This window comes from Phascolarctos cinereus, unplaced genomic scaffold (assembly GCF_003287225.1).
Source record: "Phascolarctos cinereus isolate Bilbo 61053 unplaced genomic scaffold, phaCin_HiC Scaffold_726;HRSCAF=1367, whole genome shotgun sequence".
Classification (NCBI taxonomy): Eukaryota; Metazoa; Chordata; class Mammalia; order Diprotodontia; family Phascolarctidae; genus Phascolarctos; species Phascolarctos cinereus.
In genome coordinates this window covers 11,983,215-11,999,475 of record NW_027556098.1, presented here as the reverse complement: position 1 = coordinate 11,999,475, position 16,261 = coordinate 11,983,215, and the positions used below count along the sequence as shown (strand labels likewise).

The 16,261-nt window shown below is 37.0% G+C and overlaps 1 protein-coding gene and 1 long non-coding RNA gene across 3 annotated transcripts in view; one reads left to right on the top strand and one right to left on the bottom strand.

The window, feature by feature from the left end:
* The window catches only part of LOC144458229 (uncharacterized), a 76,905-nt gene that overhangs the window by 32,320 nt on the left and 28,324 nt on the right, over positions 1–16,261 (bottom strand). The window lies entirely within an intron of this gene.
* Positions 6,710–16,261, top strand: part of LOC144454189 (uncharacterized) — a 32,746-nt gene continuing 23,194 nt past the window's right edge. The window contains exons 1-4 of the mRNA XM_078145551.1: positions 6,710–6,842; positions 10,450–10,668; positions 11,147–11,197; positions 13,079–13,171. Coding sequence (XP_078001677.1) covers positions 13,147–13,171 — 25 coding nt within the window. The 5' untranslated portion in view covers positions 6,710–6,842; positions 10,450–10,668; positions 11,147–11,197; positions 13,079–13,146. The remainder of the gene's footprint in view (positions 6,843–10,449; positions 10,669–11,146; positions 11,198–13,078; positions 13,172–16,261) is intronic.

Sequence of the window (16,261 nt, the reverse complement as noted above, 5' to 3'; positions counted from 1 at the left end):
TCAAAAACTAATAACTGTATTTTTTTCCCTCTTGTGTTTCTGAATGCCTTGTTACTTGCCTTGTTAGTTGACAGAGTGGGGCTTTCTGTGCTTAGCAAGGTTATAGTTGTAAAAAGTAAGCCTTGAATAGTCACGAGTACTCAAGTAGGTATTTGAACAGAAAGCTCAAATAATCTTTTTTCCCTTTAGGGGAGGGGCAGGGAGAGAGAGTGCAGATTTTGTGTTAGTATTTTGAGATAGGTATATTTCTTGTTGAAAAGAAGATTTCTGCTGATTACTGGCATGATTATATTCAAGAAGTAATATTTTGTGAAAGCTACTTCCAGTTATCTTCAAAGAAAAAAAAATCCACGAGCAATACTTGTCATTTAAACATCTCTCTCTCTCTCTGTGTCTCTCTCCCCACCTCCCCCCTTACACACACACACATGATATATATGTTCAGAAAGTATAATTCTGAAGAATTAATAAGTTCTATTGGCTAACAGCTGCCTTCTGAGTCTGCCATCTCTGAGAAGATACTGTGTTACACTAAGATAAGATGCCTGAAATTAGAAAAGAATAAAAGGGGCATTCAATGGAATGGACAGAGTGCTGATGATAAAGCCATCAACAGATGCAAATCACTGATCCCACAGCATTTATGACCAGAGAAGCAAACAATATAAAATATTTTCTTTCCACTCGGTAGGGGCCTCAAATTAGCCTTCAGTCGGTAAGAAGAGATGGCCACATTCATTGAAAAATAACTATGGTTTAGTTTTAGTGACATCACCTTGAACAAAATTGTACTTTCTAAAGACAAATTATTTAACTAGACAAATGGCAGGGTTTTCTAGATATTGAACAAGATTTTTATGCCCTGTAAATAAGGAAAATAAGCATGTGGTCATTTTAACTTCTGAAAAAAAGCTTAATAGCAAATTTCAGAGTTTTTTCCCTTCTATTTTTGATTTTTGAAGTTTCTGGTTCCAGCTCATTGAAAAATGAGCAAGTATATTTAGAGACTCAAAGAGAGTTTTGTTTTGTTTTGTTTTTAAACACAAACTTATAGATACATTCCTTTTATTAAGTCTTTTTTTCAGCAGCCAGCACATTAGATTAGCTGCTTATTTACAACACTAGAAGTTAAGTATACTGAATAATTTAGCTTCTAAGATACCATTGGTCACTTTTTTGGAATGATTCTGTTTTGTGGTTGTGACTAGAGAATAGTTAAAAAACTGGAGTTTTGAAATCTTTGGTGGTCAGATGGAGTGTACCCTGCTCTTAGCCATACCTTGAAAACCCTGTGGTTTTCACAGACACAGAGAGAGAGAGAGATCTGTTTAAATGACATGTATTACTCATGGATTTTTTTTCTTTGAAGATAACTGGAAGTAGCTTTCACAAAATATTACCTGTGGGTGAGCTTCGTTGTGCAGTCTTAACATTACTTTTTATACATAGGAAGTTGGAGAAGGTGCTTGGATTTGAAGCCTTTACCTTGAGGCCGTAAATGATGCCAACCTAGTAAAAACCTGCTCCTTTGCCTTTTTCTTATGGCATTTTAATCTCCCACCCATTAGCTGCAAAGGACCCAGGATGGATTACAAGGGAAACTATTATTATCCTAGCAAGACTCACCTTGGTACTAGGTGACCTCAATTTGTGTCAGCTTTGAATTTTACCTTTTAAGTTCACCCCTGCATGTCCATAGGAGATACCAAGTGTGGAACGAGGCTAATTTAAGTTTTATTATGCTCTGTAGTCCCTGATGCTTCCAATTCTTCTAACACCTTAAATCATCAATCTTGCTATATTGGTGGGGAGGGGAGAGCAAAAATGATGACATTTCATCCAAGGATATTGCATTGTCTCAAAGGACGATTGTTTCTATGCCAATCAGAGTAGTTAATATTAAACTGATCTGCCCTTTCCCCCTTGAGGTCAAGAGATGGCCAGCGTTACTGCTCTATTTTCTGAGTGGCAAAAAGAATTGAACATCCCCTTTTGAACTCAGATGCAGTATAGTTTAGCTGGAGAAGGTCAGATAATTGCTTCTGGAGAAACTTTTCAAAATACGTTGTAACATTTTAATTTGAATATGTTAAATACCTATTTAATGATCAATTTTTCCATCTTTAGTCTCTTCTTCATGTAGTTTTTAAGACTCAAAAAGAAAAATGCAATTACCTTTTCAGAGCTTTTGACATCACATCCTTTGACCATTTATCAATTGAGGGATGACTTGCATGCTTACAAATTTGACTTAATTCTCTATATATTTTAGAAATGAGGCTCTTATCAGAGATACTGGTTGTAAAAGTTTTCCTAATATTCTACTTTCCTTCTAATCTTGGTTGCATTGGCTTTGTTTGTGCAAAAACTTTTCAATTTAATGTAACCAAAATTATCCGTTTTGCATTTTGTATTGTTCTCTATCTCCTGTTTGGTCATGAATTCTTCTGTTCTCATATAGTTCCTGGGTTTGTTTCAGTAGGTATAATGTCTACAGTAAGTTTAAATGGAATTTCTCTTTCTATCTCTTGCTGTTAGGTTGTTGGTAATATATAGAAATGCCTATGATCTATGTGGGTTTATTTTATGGCCTGCAACTTTGTGAAGCATACTCTTCAAAAATGTTGTGTTCCAAATTTCCTTGGAGACTTTTAAAACACCATAATATAACAAAAGAAAGCAATGAGTAATATATAAGGCACAAAATCCAGCATACTATCAACTATTAGAGATCTGAGTAAAGGGGACCTGAGGGTTGGGGGACCAGGTCAATCTAACATCAGTGGAAGCTTACATGTGACCACTGCTGTCACAATGTGAAAACATATGAAAACTATTGCTTGTCCCAAGTAATTCACACATTACTATAGATTGAACTAGATGGACTCAGACCTTTTCCCATTCTGACACAGCACTGCTGTGGACCCTGTGGTGGAATGTGGGTACTCTACATACGGACAGTTCAAAGTGCCCTATGTCAGGATAGAGGAAAGAATCAGAATTAGAATAAATAGGCCAAGACCAGAAATCAGAGATCTGAGTCAACTTGTTTGAGGCAGGTGGTGAAGGTATCCATGATGACCAGACTTGTGGCAGGTCTGTGACCAAGTCCATTGTCATGGCTTCCTCAGACTAGCTAAACATTGCAGACATTCTTTGGTCTTACAATTCTTATCCTTGAGCACTGCTCAGTTCTCAGAGGTGAACAGGAATCAATGTAAAGTACTCCCTAATTTAGGCAAAGAACACTTAGATGGCCAAATATGATAGCTCATAGTCGACTGTAGCTATGTATCAGTCCCGGGATTCAGGCTAAAAGGATAGATTGGGTATGGCCAAGCCACAAAAACTACAAAGACCCAATGCTGAGGAATAGGTGAGAAAGGCCCACACATACCAGTTCTCTCTTAAGAAAAATTTCAAATTTCAAAACAATTATTAAGTATAATCTTTCTTTTTTTAAAATTAGTGACAACTCTTTGTGTCTGTCAACCTTCTATACCATTTATCTCTCACTTACTATTTTAAGTAGTTAAGGAGTCAGCAAGCCTATCTTTTCCTTGAGATTCATGAGGAAAATTACTTATGGATCTTCTTAGTCAACAATCACTTTTAAGTGGTAATTATGTGCCAGGCAATGCAATAAGTCATGGTTTACAATAAAAAGCAAAAATCTTCCCTGCTGTCAAGTGGCTCACATTCTAATGAGGGAGATTACATATACATAAATGCATTTTTAGGCATTTTTTTTAACTTTTTAACTTTTTTTACTTTCTTTTTAACTTTCTTTTCTCCTTTCCACCTCCATCTTTCCTGTCTCTTTTATCCTGTATTCTAGCTTCTATTCATACAGATGCTACTCAGGGTGAATGGCTACCAATATACAGAAAAGCAATTTAGGTCTCCTAAATACCCATTTTTTATAACAATTCAGTGAGTACCTTTCCCTTAAAAAGCATTGGTGTAAAGATTCCCTTGGTATCATCATTTTATTCAAGAGGCAATTACCCTAAACTATAGCATTAAGGAAACAAATCATGCTATTTCTGTACTTTGGAATTTCAAAACATCAAAAGATTTATTATGTCATTGGTGTGAATACCTTCCTTTTAAAATTATTTTTATTCTGAACTAAACAAACACAAAATAAAATGAACATTTCTTTATATACAGTACAACAGAAAAGGAGGGTGGTACATGAAACGATAGATCTCTCTAAAGTTTAGTTTGTGTTTCTTTTTAAGTGAATAATTTCAACCTGTAGTTTTAAAAGCTACACTGCATATGTCTTTATTCTGTCTTTATATTCTCTGCATTAAAAATGCCTCAGCAACTCTTGTTTATTTCTTTTCTTTTTTCCTTTTTTTAATATCTCAGGCCTATCCCTCCTTACCCTTTTCCACCTCACCTCATATTCAAAAAGAAAAGTTCTGATAACAACTATGCTTAGGCAAGCAAAATAAGTTATATTCCCAAATGATTGCATATGAAAATGCATGTCTTACTCTGTAACTTGAATTCATTTATTATAAGAGGTGGGAATAATTTTTCATCATCAGTTTTCTAGAATTTTAGTTGGTTATTGCAGTGATCAAAGTTCTAAATTGTTTTTTTTTAATAATATTTTTATTGAGGGGCAGCTAGATGGTGCAGTGGATAGAGCAGCAGCCCTGGATTCAGGAGGACCTGAGTTCAAAAACGGCCTCAGACACATAACACTTACTAGCTGTGTGACCCTGGGCAAGTCACTGAACCATATTTACCTCAGTTCCTTTTCTGTAAAATGAGCTAAAGAAGGAAATAGCAAACCACACATATCTTTACCAAGAAAACTTCAAATAGGGTCATGAAGAGTCAGACACATGAATGAAATGATTCAACAAGAATAACAACAAAACAGCAAACATATGCAACAAGGATAGCTTCTCTGGACATGGCCATACCCCTGCCTCCAGATTTCCCCACACACACACTTTCCATCTGGAAACTAGGCTGGTGAATAAGTCCTCAAGGTAATGTGACACCCACCAGGATTGAGAAGCCTTGATACCAGTCACTGGGACATTTTATGCCCCGTCAGGAAGCTACATCAGGGAATCCTAGTCAATCAGGTTGTGCCTTGGGGAAGGCTAGTCCTATCAAAGTCTTCTTGCACTGGAGTGAAAGGACAGTTGGCAGAATCACTCATCAGCAAAGAAGAAAGAGGCATCTCACCCACTGTGATAACAAATGTGCTAGGAGCTATGTGATCAAGTAAAGTATACTGAATTTCTGAAGAGGGGGTTGGTGAGCAAATATATGGGGTCAGGAAATAGGAAAACGTGGCAGTTATGTCAGTAAATCGAACAAATGCCTTCACAATATGATTATACTACAATCCAGATGCGCAAACACCCATTTTCTTTGTCCAAGTGAAAAGGCCCTTTCAATCTATTGAAAACCAAAGCTTTCATCCTGAATTAGAAGTGACTCAAATTTGTCAATGGAAGGACAGAAGGGGGCAAATCACCAAAGGACATAGGACTTCTGTTTTCAAATTTTTATTAGCTAAGTAGTAAGATATTAACGAACAAGTTTCCTTAACCTTAGTACACACACACCCCCATTCTGATTTACATATATACACAGTCATACATCATGTGTGTATGTACACACACATACACATATGCACACACTCACGTGGAAATTTCCAGAGTTTACAGTCAATGAGATCAGACAGTAGGACCCAAATCTTGGGGCTGCTAGAGAAACAGGAATTGCAGTCTAACACTGTCTGTTTGTATTATATATGTGGAATCTTCCAAAAAGTTCCATTTTATGTGTTCCTTCTATGCCAAAAATTTCCAATAGCTATTGCTCAAGTCTTTTCTATTTGGTAGAATACTTCTCTTATCAGTGCCCTGCAAGGGTTGCACCACCAATCCTCCTCTCTTTGAAGTTCCTACAGCTGCTTCTTCATTATGATATCCTAGGCTTGGGCCAGGTAACAGAGACGGACAGTCAGGCTTGAAAGTGAGATAGAGGAGAGACTGAAGTCTTTGTCAGTTGCTTGTTGCCTGGGAGAGTCTTTTGCTTTCTTTATGGTCAGTGTTGATTAACCATTGATTTCCTGAGTAATTTTCCAAGATAACTTTTATATACACATAAAGGAAAATAACACTTACAATCACTAGATTTCTGGTCATTTCAATAGAATCAATTCAGAATTTAACTGATTTTTACACTTGCTTGCTAGATTAAAAGAATAGGCTATGATAGTTTTTTTAAGAAAGTTATTTTGACTCATACTTGATTCATAATTACTACATGGACTTTCACGTACTATAATTACTTATACATGATGTGTACCAAAATATGTCATTTGTGGTGTATAGAAGCTTATAATAAATGGTCATATTTTCCTATAACAGGTTGATAATAAAATGTGTTCCTAAAAACACTTTCATAACTAAAGTCACAGTGACCAAGAAGCCATGTGAGAGGATTTTGAATTCAATATTCATGTGGAAGACAGAAATTGAAAACAAAGGAGTAATACAGAAATTATTAAAGAAAACCCTTATCCATATGAAAAGAAATGCTAAGAAAATTATCAACATCATGAAGATGGGGCACCTAACAGAAAGATGCCTTCATTTGAACAACAATCCCAACCACCAACGGCATGTGTTGCTTACATCACAAGGAAAGTGTTTTCCTTGGTCACCATGGTAACAGAGCCAGTCTCTACTGGAGAGCTTTGGAAAAGGACGTGTGGTGGTTGGTTCCAGAAGTAGTTTGCATATTACTTGGGACACAAATTTTTTTTTAACTTTTCTTCCAGAATCTTTCTGATGTTTTAGGTAGGTGCTGATTTCACTAATTTTCCATTAATATCACAGACTTCTTGAACTCAGTATTTCTAGAACTGAACTGATGAGCATTCCCCTCCTAAACCCAACCTTAATCCTGACTTCCCATTCACTGTGGAGAGCACCACCACCTCCCAGTCAACCAAGCTCACAATCGAGAGGTCTGCCTCAACATCTCCATTTTTCTTAGCCTCACATCCAATAGGGGCCACTAAAGCAGCTGATGATTTTTATTGCCCAAGGATCTAGGCTATCCCTCCTGTTGTTTTTTCTCCTCTACCATAGTAACAATCCAGGTACAGACCTTCATTCCCTCCACCCTGGACTAGTACAATAGCCTGTTAATTGGTCTACCTGACACCAATCTCTCCTTACTGCTCCACTCACCATAACTTGAGTCAACTTCCACAAGTGCAGATCCCATCATGTCTAGTCTAACCCTCTACTCAATCAGGCCACTGGGCTTCCCAATAACACTGGGACAAAGTGAGGCAACCTCATTTTGGCATACAAAGCCCTCCATCATCTGATTCCCCATGAACTCCACACTGTCAGGCACACAGCAATCTTTCTGGGCCAGTGGGTCATTTTACACAGAGAGAACACTCAGAACTAGAAGGTTCCTCAGAAGACCTTTCCCTGTGTCTAATAGCATCCTCAGGGCTCGGTACAGTGAAGATACTCGCTTTAGGGTACACAATATGCATCACTACTCTGTCCATCTCAGATTTCATACATAGACAGCTGTATTTCACTCAGAAGAGCACTTTGGTAGAGGGTTGCTTTCTTTCTGCATTTTGGAGGAAAGGCTGAATGGTTCAGGCTTCAGTACTTGTTTCAAAGTTTGAGAACATCAACCTGAATTATCTAGCTCTCTGGGGTTGGGGCTTGGTTTTGTTTTGCATTATTGTTTACATAAAGTGTACTCCCAAAGGTCTGAACTGCTCACAGACTCACGCTCTCTGACACAGAAAAGGAAAAGTTCACCATTCCAGTGGAGATAGTCAGTCACAGGACTGACTTCCTCAACAAGTAGTATGGTCCAGGCCAGAAGTGGAGGACCTCCAGCCTCCAGGCCACATGTGGCCCTCTAGGTCCTCAAGTCCTTTAATGAAATCCAAACTTCACAAAACAAATCCCCTTCTCAAAAGGATTTGTTCTATAAAAGTTGGATTCAGTCCAAAGGCCTCACCCAAGGACCTAGAAGGCCACATGTGGCCTCCAGTATGCAGGTTCCTCACCCCTGGTCCAGACATTTTGCTAAGTTGAGAGGCATAAGAGTAGGAAAAATGACCACAAGCATGAACAATCATAATCTGAAAGCAACTATATAGGCAGAAGAAACATTAATCTTTTAAATGCAATATACATCCTCATTCTTTATTCAATATATCATCCTCATTCTTTTTCCACACTATCATTTGTCATTTATTTAGAATGAATTCATTACTTTGGATTTTTTTACTTTGGTTTTATTTTGGATAACTTAAGATTTCTTTTCCCTGTTCTCTTCCTGGTCTTTTCCATTTTGGAAAGGAATTCCTAACATTAAATTTTTTAAATTTGCTTTTGATGTCTATTTCTCTTTCCCTTTTGACTAATTTCTTTTCTGTTTTCAATGGTGGGGACCTCTAACTGAGTAAACATGGTGGATAATTTATTTTCTTTTTTCTCTAATTCTTGGGATTTTTCCTTGGCTATTTCTTCTTATACTATTTCAATTTTCCTTGATATAGAAAGCACTCTTGGTTCCTTGTTTTGTTTTGTGTTTTACCAAATTTTTCTTTATAATAGTTATTTTAACTGCATAAATCTTTTCCATTTTTGAGGAAAATGTTGTATAGCTTAGGCTTTTATTCTAGCTTCTGTCTGGGTATCCTATGCTCTGGCATTATGGACTTTTCCCTCTAGATTATTATTTTTATCATATGCTTTTGCTTTGATTTTGAAATTCAGAATTTAAGCCATCCTTTCTGACATCCTTTCAGACATCCATTCTGACATCAAATAAGACGATACTTCTCAAGATATTCAGTCAGCTAAAGAAAACTTTTTGTGTAATTTTTTATACCAAAAAACATGCTAATTACTAAGCTTACAAAAAGGAATAATAAAAGAGAAGCACTGATCCCAAAGACCTCTAATAAGAAGCATTGACATCATAAACTCAAGGGAAAGAGGCAGAAACCCCCTGAATATTAAACATAAAATACCTGTTGCATCCTCAGTCTTTTTCCAGTCTCTTATGTGTAGTTGCTTTTTAGAATGATGTCAAAAATTCTCATCTAAACATTACATTAAATCCTTTCTTCTGTGTTCTCTTAAAATCTGTATCATTTTATTCGTACATGCTTGTACTGATTTTACCTTGACCACTTTTTTTTCTTTTTACTAACTTGTTACTGAAAATATCATTTCAGGTAGTATTTTTTTCAGAATAGAAACTGAATGAAGTCCAACTAAAATCTCATTACCTATATGGTTGTGAAACCTAGGACATTGTTTAGAATCTAAGAAAAAAAATTTCTTATTCTAATAAAAAAATTGTCTTTTGCCTTTCTATGTTTATATGTGTACATATCTGTACATAGGTATGTATGTGCACATACACGTGAACATTCTTTGTGTTAATGTTACATGCGTATATGCATACATAATATAATGTATGTATATTTCTGTATACATACACTATATATGTCTTTTAATACTACCAAATTCAAGTCTATCTATATGTAGAACATTGTGTGACTCTGTACAAATACATAGTAATTTTCAAGTATTATACTCACATAGCTCAACAGAAAATTCTATCCTTTGATTTTAAATTACGAGTAGCAAAAATACAGTAAATTTCCTATTATTTCCTGATCTTGAAAACCCTGATGTTTACCCCCATTTTTTCAAGTTATCTTTCTTGAGTTTTCCCCAAATGGTCCTCTTTTTTCCCAATATGATAAATATTTAAACTTCTGCTTTTATCCTAATATTTTACATTTTTTAATTCTGCTTACTGTCTATATTGTTTTTCTGGCTCTGTTTAATTCACCTGGCATCAGTTCACACTGAGCTTTTTCTTGGTTCTCTGTATTCCTCACATTAATCATTTCTTATAACGCTGTAATATTTCCTTACATTCCTATAACATAATTTTTTGATTTATTCACCAATAAACTGGCTTCTCCATGTTCACAAGTATTAGCTAACAAAAAGAATGCTTTTTTATGTATTGGGGGGATTTTCTTGTTATCAATGGCTCACTTAGGGTATAAGCCCAGTCACAGAACCTCTCAATCAGTCAAAGAATATGGACATTTTAGGCATGTTATTTGCCAAATTCAATTTTTCTTCTAAAATAGTTGTACCAATATACAGTTCCAGCCACAGTATGCCAGCATGTCTATATTCCCACAAGCCCTCCAAAAATCACCATGTCCATCTTTTAACATCTTTGCCAATTCTTTGCCAGGTTATGAGCCGAAGGGTTGCTTTTCTTTGCATTTCTCTCATAAAGTAATTTGGAGCACTCTCTCCTGGATAATAATTTGCAGTTGTGGCCTTGGGGTTTTGGTCTCTTTGCAGTGTCCCTTTTTGTTTCTAGGAAGATGGGCTGGAGTGTCCTCGGTTAGCAGGGTGTTCTCGTCATGAGATGCTGGAGTTAGGATTTCGGGCTGAACGTAGTATCTAGCTTATTAGGGAGCACTGAGAAACCAGGAAACCAGCCCAGGGGAACTTTGGAAGCAGAACTTGCTGGAACTGGGCTATACAGGAAGGGAGGAAAGCTGTATATCTTATTCTCATCCACTCCCCAAAGACTGAGGTAGGTATTGGAGGAGAATGTTTGAATGTCTATTCTTGTTAAACCTTTGAGGTCAATATTATTCTATATAAACTTGTCTAAGTAGCTAAATGTAATCAGGGTACTTGGGGCCCCTTAAAATGGAAAGAACATAATTAGTGGGGCTTTAGACAATGGGAGACAACCAGACATCTTGAGTCCTACTCTCACTCAATCACTTGAATGCTGCAGGAAAACCTTGAGGGAGGAATGTAATATGGTACTTACCTGGCCAGGTGGCAAGGGAGGGGGTGCATACAGAGAATCATTACTATAAGACACCTTTAAAGCACATTAAAAAAAAACCTTTAGATTTATTTATTAACTCTCAATTCCTTTTGTCTTCCAATTTCTCTATTTCTCTTTGAACTTCAGAGAGGAGTATTACACGAATCTATTTGTTGATTTCCATTTTTCTATGCATTGGCCACTTGATTAATCCTTTTTCTCATCATTTTAGGATATCCTTTTTAATATCAATAATTCCAAGGACTTCATTGCAAAAATTTTGGTACGTTGTGTTATGATCACCATTGTCTTATAAATTATTTTAAATGCTTTATATGATTTGTTATTTGAGTCACCTCTTGTTTAGTACTTCATGATGAAGCCTCCATTTTAACTTATCATTTCTTTGTACTCCTTTGTACTCATAGTAATATTTAGAAGGGAACTAATAACCCACCAAGAACAATGCCTTCGTTTTACAGATGAGGCGACTAAAGCCTAAGGATGAAACCTCACATGTAAAGTTACACAGGTAGTAAGGATGAGACATAGGATTTGAGCCCAGGTATACATACAAAAGGTAGACCCAATATTTTTTCTGTTACATCATGTTCCTGTAATGTCTTTATGAAATCTTTGTAAGAGATGGGGAAAGACAGAGGGAGAAACAGATTGTCAGAGGGATAGACATTTTTGATCACATCATTACAGCTACAATCAACCATAGATACATATGACTTAATCTAATCCCCATCATTTTAGACATGATTATATTGAACTTTCAAGGAGGTCACTGAAACGCCCAACATTGCATGTGCTTGTGATATAATGAAGATACCTTAAGCATAAACCACTCTCTTCTGTTAAAAAATTATCCTACAGGGTCAGATTCCTCAATGCATACTTATAATTATTTGTAGTTTGAAGATGTTTGTAACCATTGTGATCATTTTTCTAGACGATTAATCAATACAATTGAGCAATGCAAGCATTGCAAGGTTACATTTCTACTCGTTGATTTCCATTACTGAGCCAACACATTCCATTTTCTATTCTCTAATCCCATCCTCTGCAAGGTGGAGCAACCAACTTCCTCCCATATCTGCAGATAGGGATCAAAGAATAGAAGGTGAAACTTTCTTCCAAACTGTATAATGAACTTACTGGGGTGCACATACAAAGATAAATATTCTCTAAAGTAGCTAAATAAAGCAGAATAGAGGGAGACAAGCCAAAGCTCATAGGAACAAATCCAGGAAAGGAATCAGCAGTACAACAAATAGCATCCTCATTTTCAGGCCAGGTGGGAGGGAGTGGATGATGGTCCAGAGAGAGGCTGCCCCTAGGCTGCCCTCAGATCAGGGTTCCATCAAGTTCTCTGCATTCCTATCATCATTCCATTTAGGACAGCAGCTCAGGAAAGTTATTTTAAATTCCTAGGAGGGAGATCAAAATTATAGGGACAGATGTCTAGAGGTTAGGGACATTAAATGATTCATTCAGTGTTCAAGCAGCAAACACATATAGTCAAGGCAGGAATGCAACCTTCTCTTTGTGTCTGAGAGGGCCCCCTTTGTACTCCCTGGGTAACTTTCAGTAAATCACTTACTTTCCTATTGGCTTCAGTCTCTTCATGATTACAGTGAGGGTGTCCAACTGAATGGCCTCTTTCTTTCTGGCCTCCTTTCCAGCAGTGCATATTATTGCCATTCTATCTATGTCTAGAAATCCAAAGCTCTTATCATTTTATGGCAAAATAAGACCTGTCTGCACAAACAAGCCTTTTCTTTGATTCCTGTGCTTTTAAAAAATGTAATAAGTAGTAATATTTGAGCTCTCTCTACATTGTCAACTTCTTTGGAATTCTAAAAATCCTCATTAATTTTGTCAATATCTACAAGTCTTATTAAGCAAAGGGCAAAGGAAATTACAGAGGAAGTTCAGTAGGTGATATTTCAAAAAGTGAAAACGAGTTTTGGAGTCATGTGATCTGATTCTCCCACAATCAATGGACATTCCCAAGGTGATAAAGTATAATTACAAAACAGGTCCTTTTCCCAACTATGATTATTGCATATTTGTGGTTTTAAGGTGATAAAGTATAATTACAAAACAGGTCCTTTTCCCAACTATGATTATTGCATATTTGTGGTTTTAAAACTAGGAGCTACACTTCAAGGATTTTACTTTTTATTTAAGGGAAGCCTGTCACAATAACCGGTATTTGAAACTATGGAAGAGATCTCCTTCCATTCTGGTGAGTTTATTAAAATTATTTTCATACTGGCAAATTCATTACATAGGCAATCATGAATGTTTTTCTAGTGAAACAGATTCTAACCAACATCAGCCTAAACAAAAGAAGGTTCTGTAAATGTCATATTGGAAAAACTCCCTTGAAAAGAAATCCTTCATCACAGAGGGTTGGACACTCTCCAATTAAAACTTACTACAGAGATTTAATTATTTAGGTATGAATGTCCAAGAATAATTCATACACTGGTCCATCCAAGGGCCATCCTTTTTCCATACCAGTAAAGCCCATCCCAGCTGCTAAAGCCAAAGTTTCTGCTAGGCAAACTTTATCCATGCAAGTGGCCAGTAGCTAGAACTCCTAGCCCTGGAGTTTCTATCTTTGCCCCTTCCTTTACATACGGAATGGTGTCCAAAGACACTCTGAATATGTATGTTGAGTTATGGTAGGAATTAGCAGACATTAGTAGGTTAGCCAAAGAAACCATTATTTATCACATGGTTCATATAAGATGTAAGCTATTTGTGGACAAAGGCTGTGTTGTTATTCATCTTTGATTCCTTAGAATCCATGAACATTAGACTCCCTGACCATGTAGCCTTATTTTCTCTAGGTAACAAAGTAATTGCACAGAAAATTGTAGGTGTCAGTCTCCTTATTTTGGGAATTGCCTGTAGCTGAATTCACACTTTATGTAACTGAGGAGTATTCCTTCATGTAGGTGGTGATTTGAGTGATATTCTTTTTTTGTTCTGTTTTGTTTTTTTGTTTTTTGGTGAGGCAGTTGTGTGCCCAGGGTCACACAGCTAGTAAGTGTCATGTGTCTGAGACTGGATTTGAACTCATATCCTCCTGACTCCAAGGCCAGAGTTCTATCCACTGCACCACCTAGCTGCCCCTCAGATTGATATTCCTTTGGTCAAAAGATGGCATTCTATCAGTGTAAGACTCCAGTAAAGAACATTCTTCCACCAATTCATCCAATTCCACTAATTCTTCAGAAACCCACTGCCTTAAAGAATTGCTTGACATTTCTTATTCCTCTAATTGCTTTGTGATTCACATTTAGACTTTTTATCACCACCCACCCAACACCAAACCCCCAATGGACAAAATAACCCAGGGCAGAACTCTGCCCTTTACACCATTACCTTTTGGTGCCCAATTCTTAACTGTACTCTAAGTACTCCTTTTCAGCTGCATTATGGATTGAGTAGATTTTTGGTGGCTTACTCAGAGAAACTGTCATTTATAATAGCGAACAAGTAAAATGTTAGCTCTTTGAGGCCAAAGGACTCTGATTCCTTATTATCTATGGAAGCATATTATACATTTCTGCTGAAATGATTTTAATTCAGCTGACAATGAAGTACAACTTGAGTTACAAACTTATGACATAAACAGTTTTAGAATTTAGCCTTATTCACTTTGAAAATCACCTGTTACTTATTAATTAATAATGTGATTTCAAGGAGGGAGGATATAGAAACAGTTATGTCAGCATTAGTGGTCTCTTCTACTGATTCATTGGATCAACAACTCATTAGAAAACTATGGCCTTTAAGAACTGCCTGACTATTTATCATCATTTTAAATGCTTTTCTGGACACTTACTTGAATTCTCTGTATTTCTTGAAGGTGGTACACTGTTAATAACCACCCCCATCATATATGAAGATAAAAAATAACACAATAAATAATCAAAATAACAAAATAATAAAGCGGCTCTCATTACAAGTGCTAACAAGGGAGGCACAGTTGATCATCCTCAAGGGTAACGTTCCACTGTGTCCAACAACTTTATTATAATTTGCTTTGTTGTAAAGGACCTAAACACATTTTGAATAGACTGACTTTAGAAACTACAAAAATCTAACACAAAAAAGCCCCAAAACAAAACCAAAGCAATGAATGATTTCTTGAATTTTATCTCTTGCAAATAATCTTTCTAACTAATCTCAAAAATATGGACCTAAGTAACTAAAGTTTGAAAGTGAACAGTCACTGCTTTGATGGAAGAAGAGGCACATATATAAGATGCACAACATTTCTGCTTTCTAAAGGACCTGTTCAACTCTGCATCTATTTTTGTACTGACCAATTGGAAGGCCATTGCTGCTGTCAGTCAATGCACAGAAAATCATTCTTCAGTGCAGAATTGATTCACAGTCCTTTGAGGTGATTGAAAATGCATAAATGAAAACAAACAAAAAATTAAAACCAAAAAACCAGGAGGCAGAGTCAAGTACATGCACCAAACCCAGCTGAATTCCCCCTTCAAACAACTTGGAAATAATTCCAGAAATAAAAATTTGGAGTAGCAGAGCCAACATAAGGTCAGAGAGAGACATGTTTTCTATCCCAAGACAACTTAGTAGGTCAGCAGGAACGCTCTGTGACACTGCAGTGGAGTCAGGCCTGGCACAGAGTGGTGCAGCACCATCAACAGTGAGTCTTGGAGGCAATGGTGGCAGCAGTAGCAGCTTGGGGAGTTATAGTAAAGGGGTCAGACAACTGGTCAGAAAAAAGATTACAAGGGACCCTTTGCTGGCACTGAGGGCTGCTGGTGCTGATTGGCAACTGTATTGCCTATACACAGTTCTGGGTTACGGTTCTAGAGTAGAGAGGTGTGCTTGTGGTCAGTCACAAGGAAGCTGGGGCTGTGGTCTCAGTTCCAAGGGAGAAAGGAGGGCTAGCACTTGTGGCTACAGGATATCATGCTGCAAGACCAAAGTACAGACCAGGAGGGCAGTGATCACAGCTCTCACCAGATCATACCACCTTGGAAGCACTGACAACTTGCAGAGCCCCAGAAGTAGCTCTGATATAGCATGAAAAAGCACAAAAAAGGGCAGTTAGGAGACGTCATGCACATGAGTCAACTGTGTTGGGATGACCTCCAAAAATGCGAAAGGGTGAGAAAGAAGAATGCACTGGGAAAAGGTGGAATGGAAAAAGTATAATGGGAATTTTTTTTCCACATAAAAGAGGTGTGGTGTGCAAGGAAGAGCTTTATAGTAGAGGGGAAATTATCAGAGTGAGGGGATGGGAAATGCTTAAACCTCACTCTCTTCTGAATTGCTTCAAAGAGGG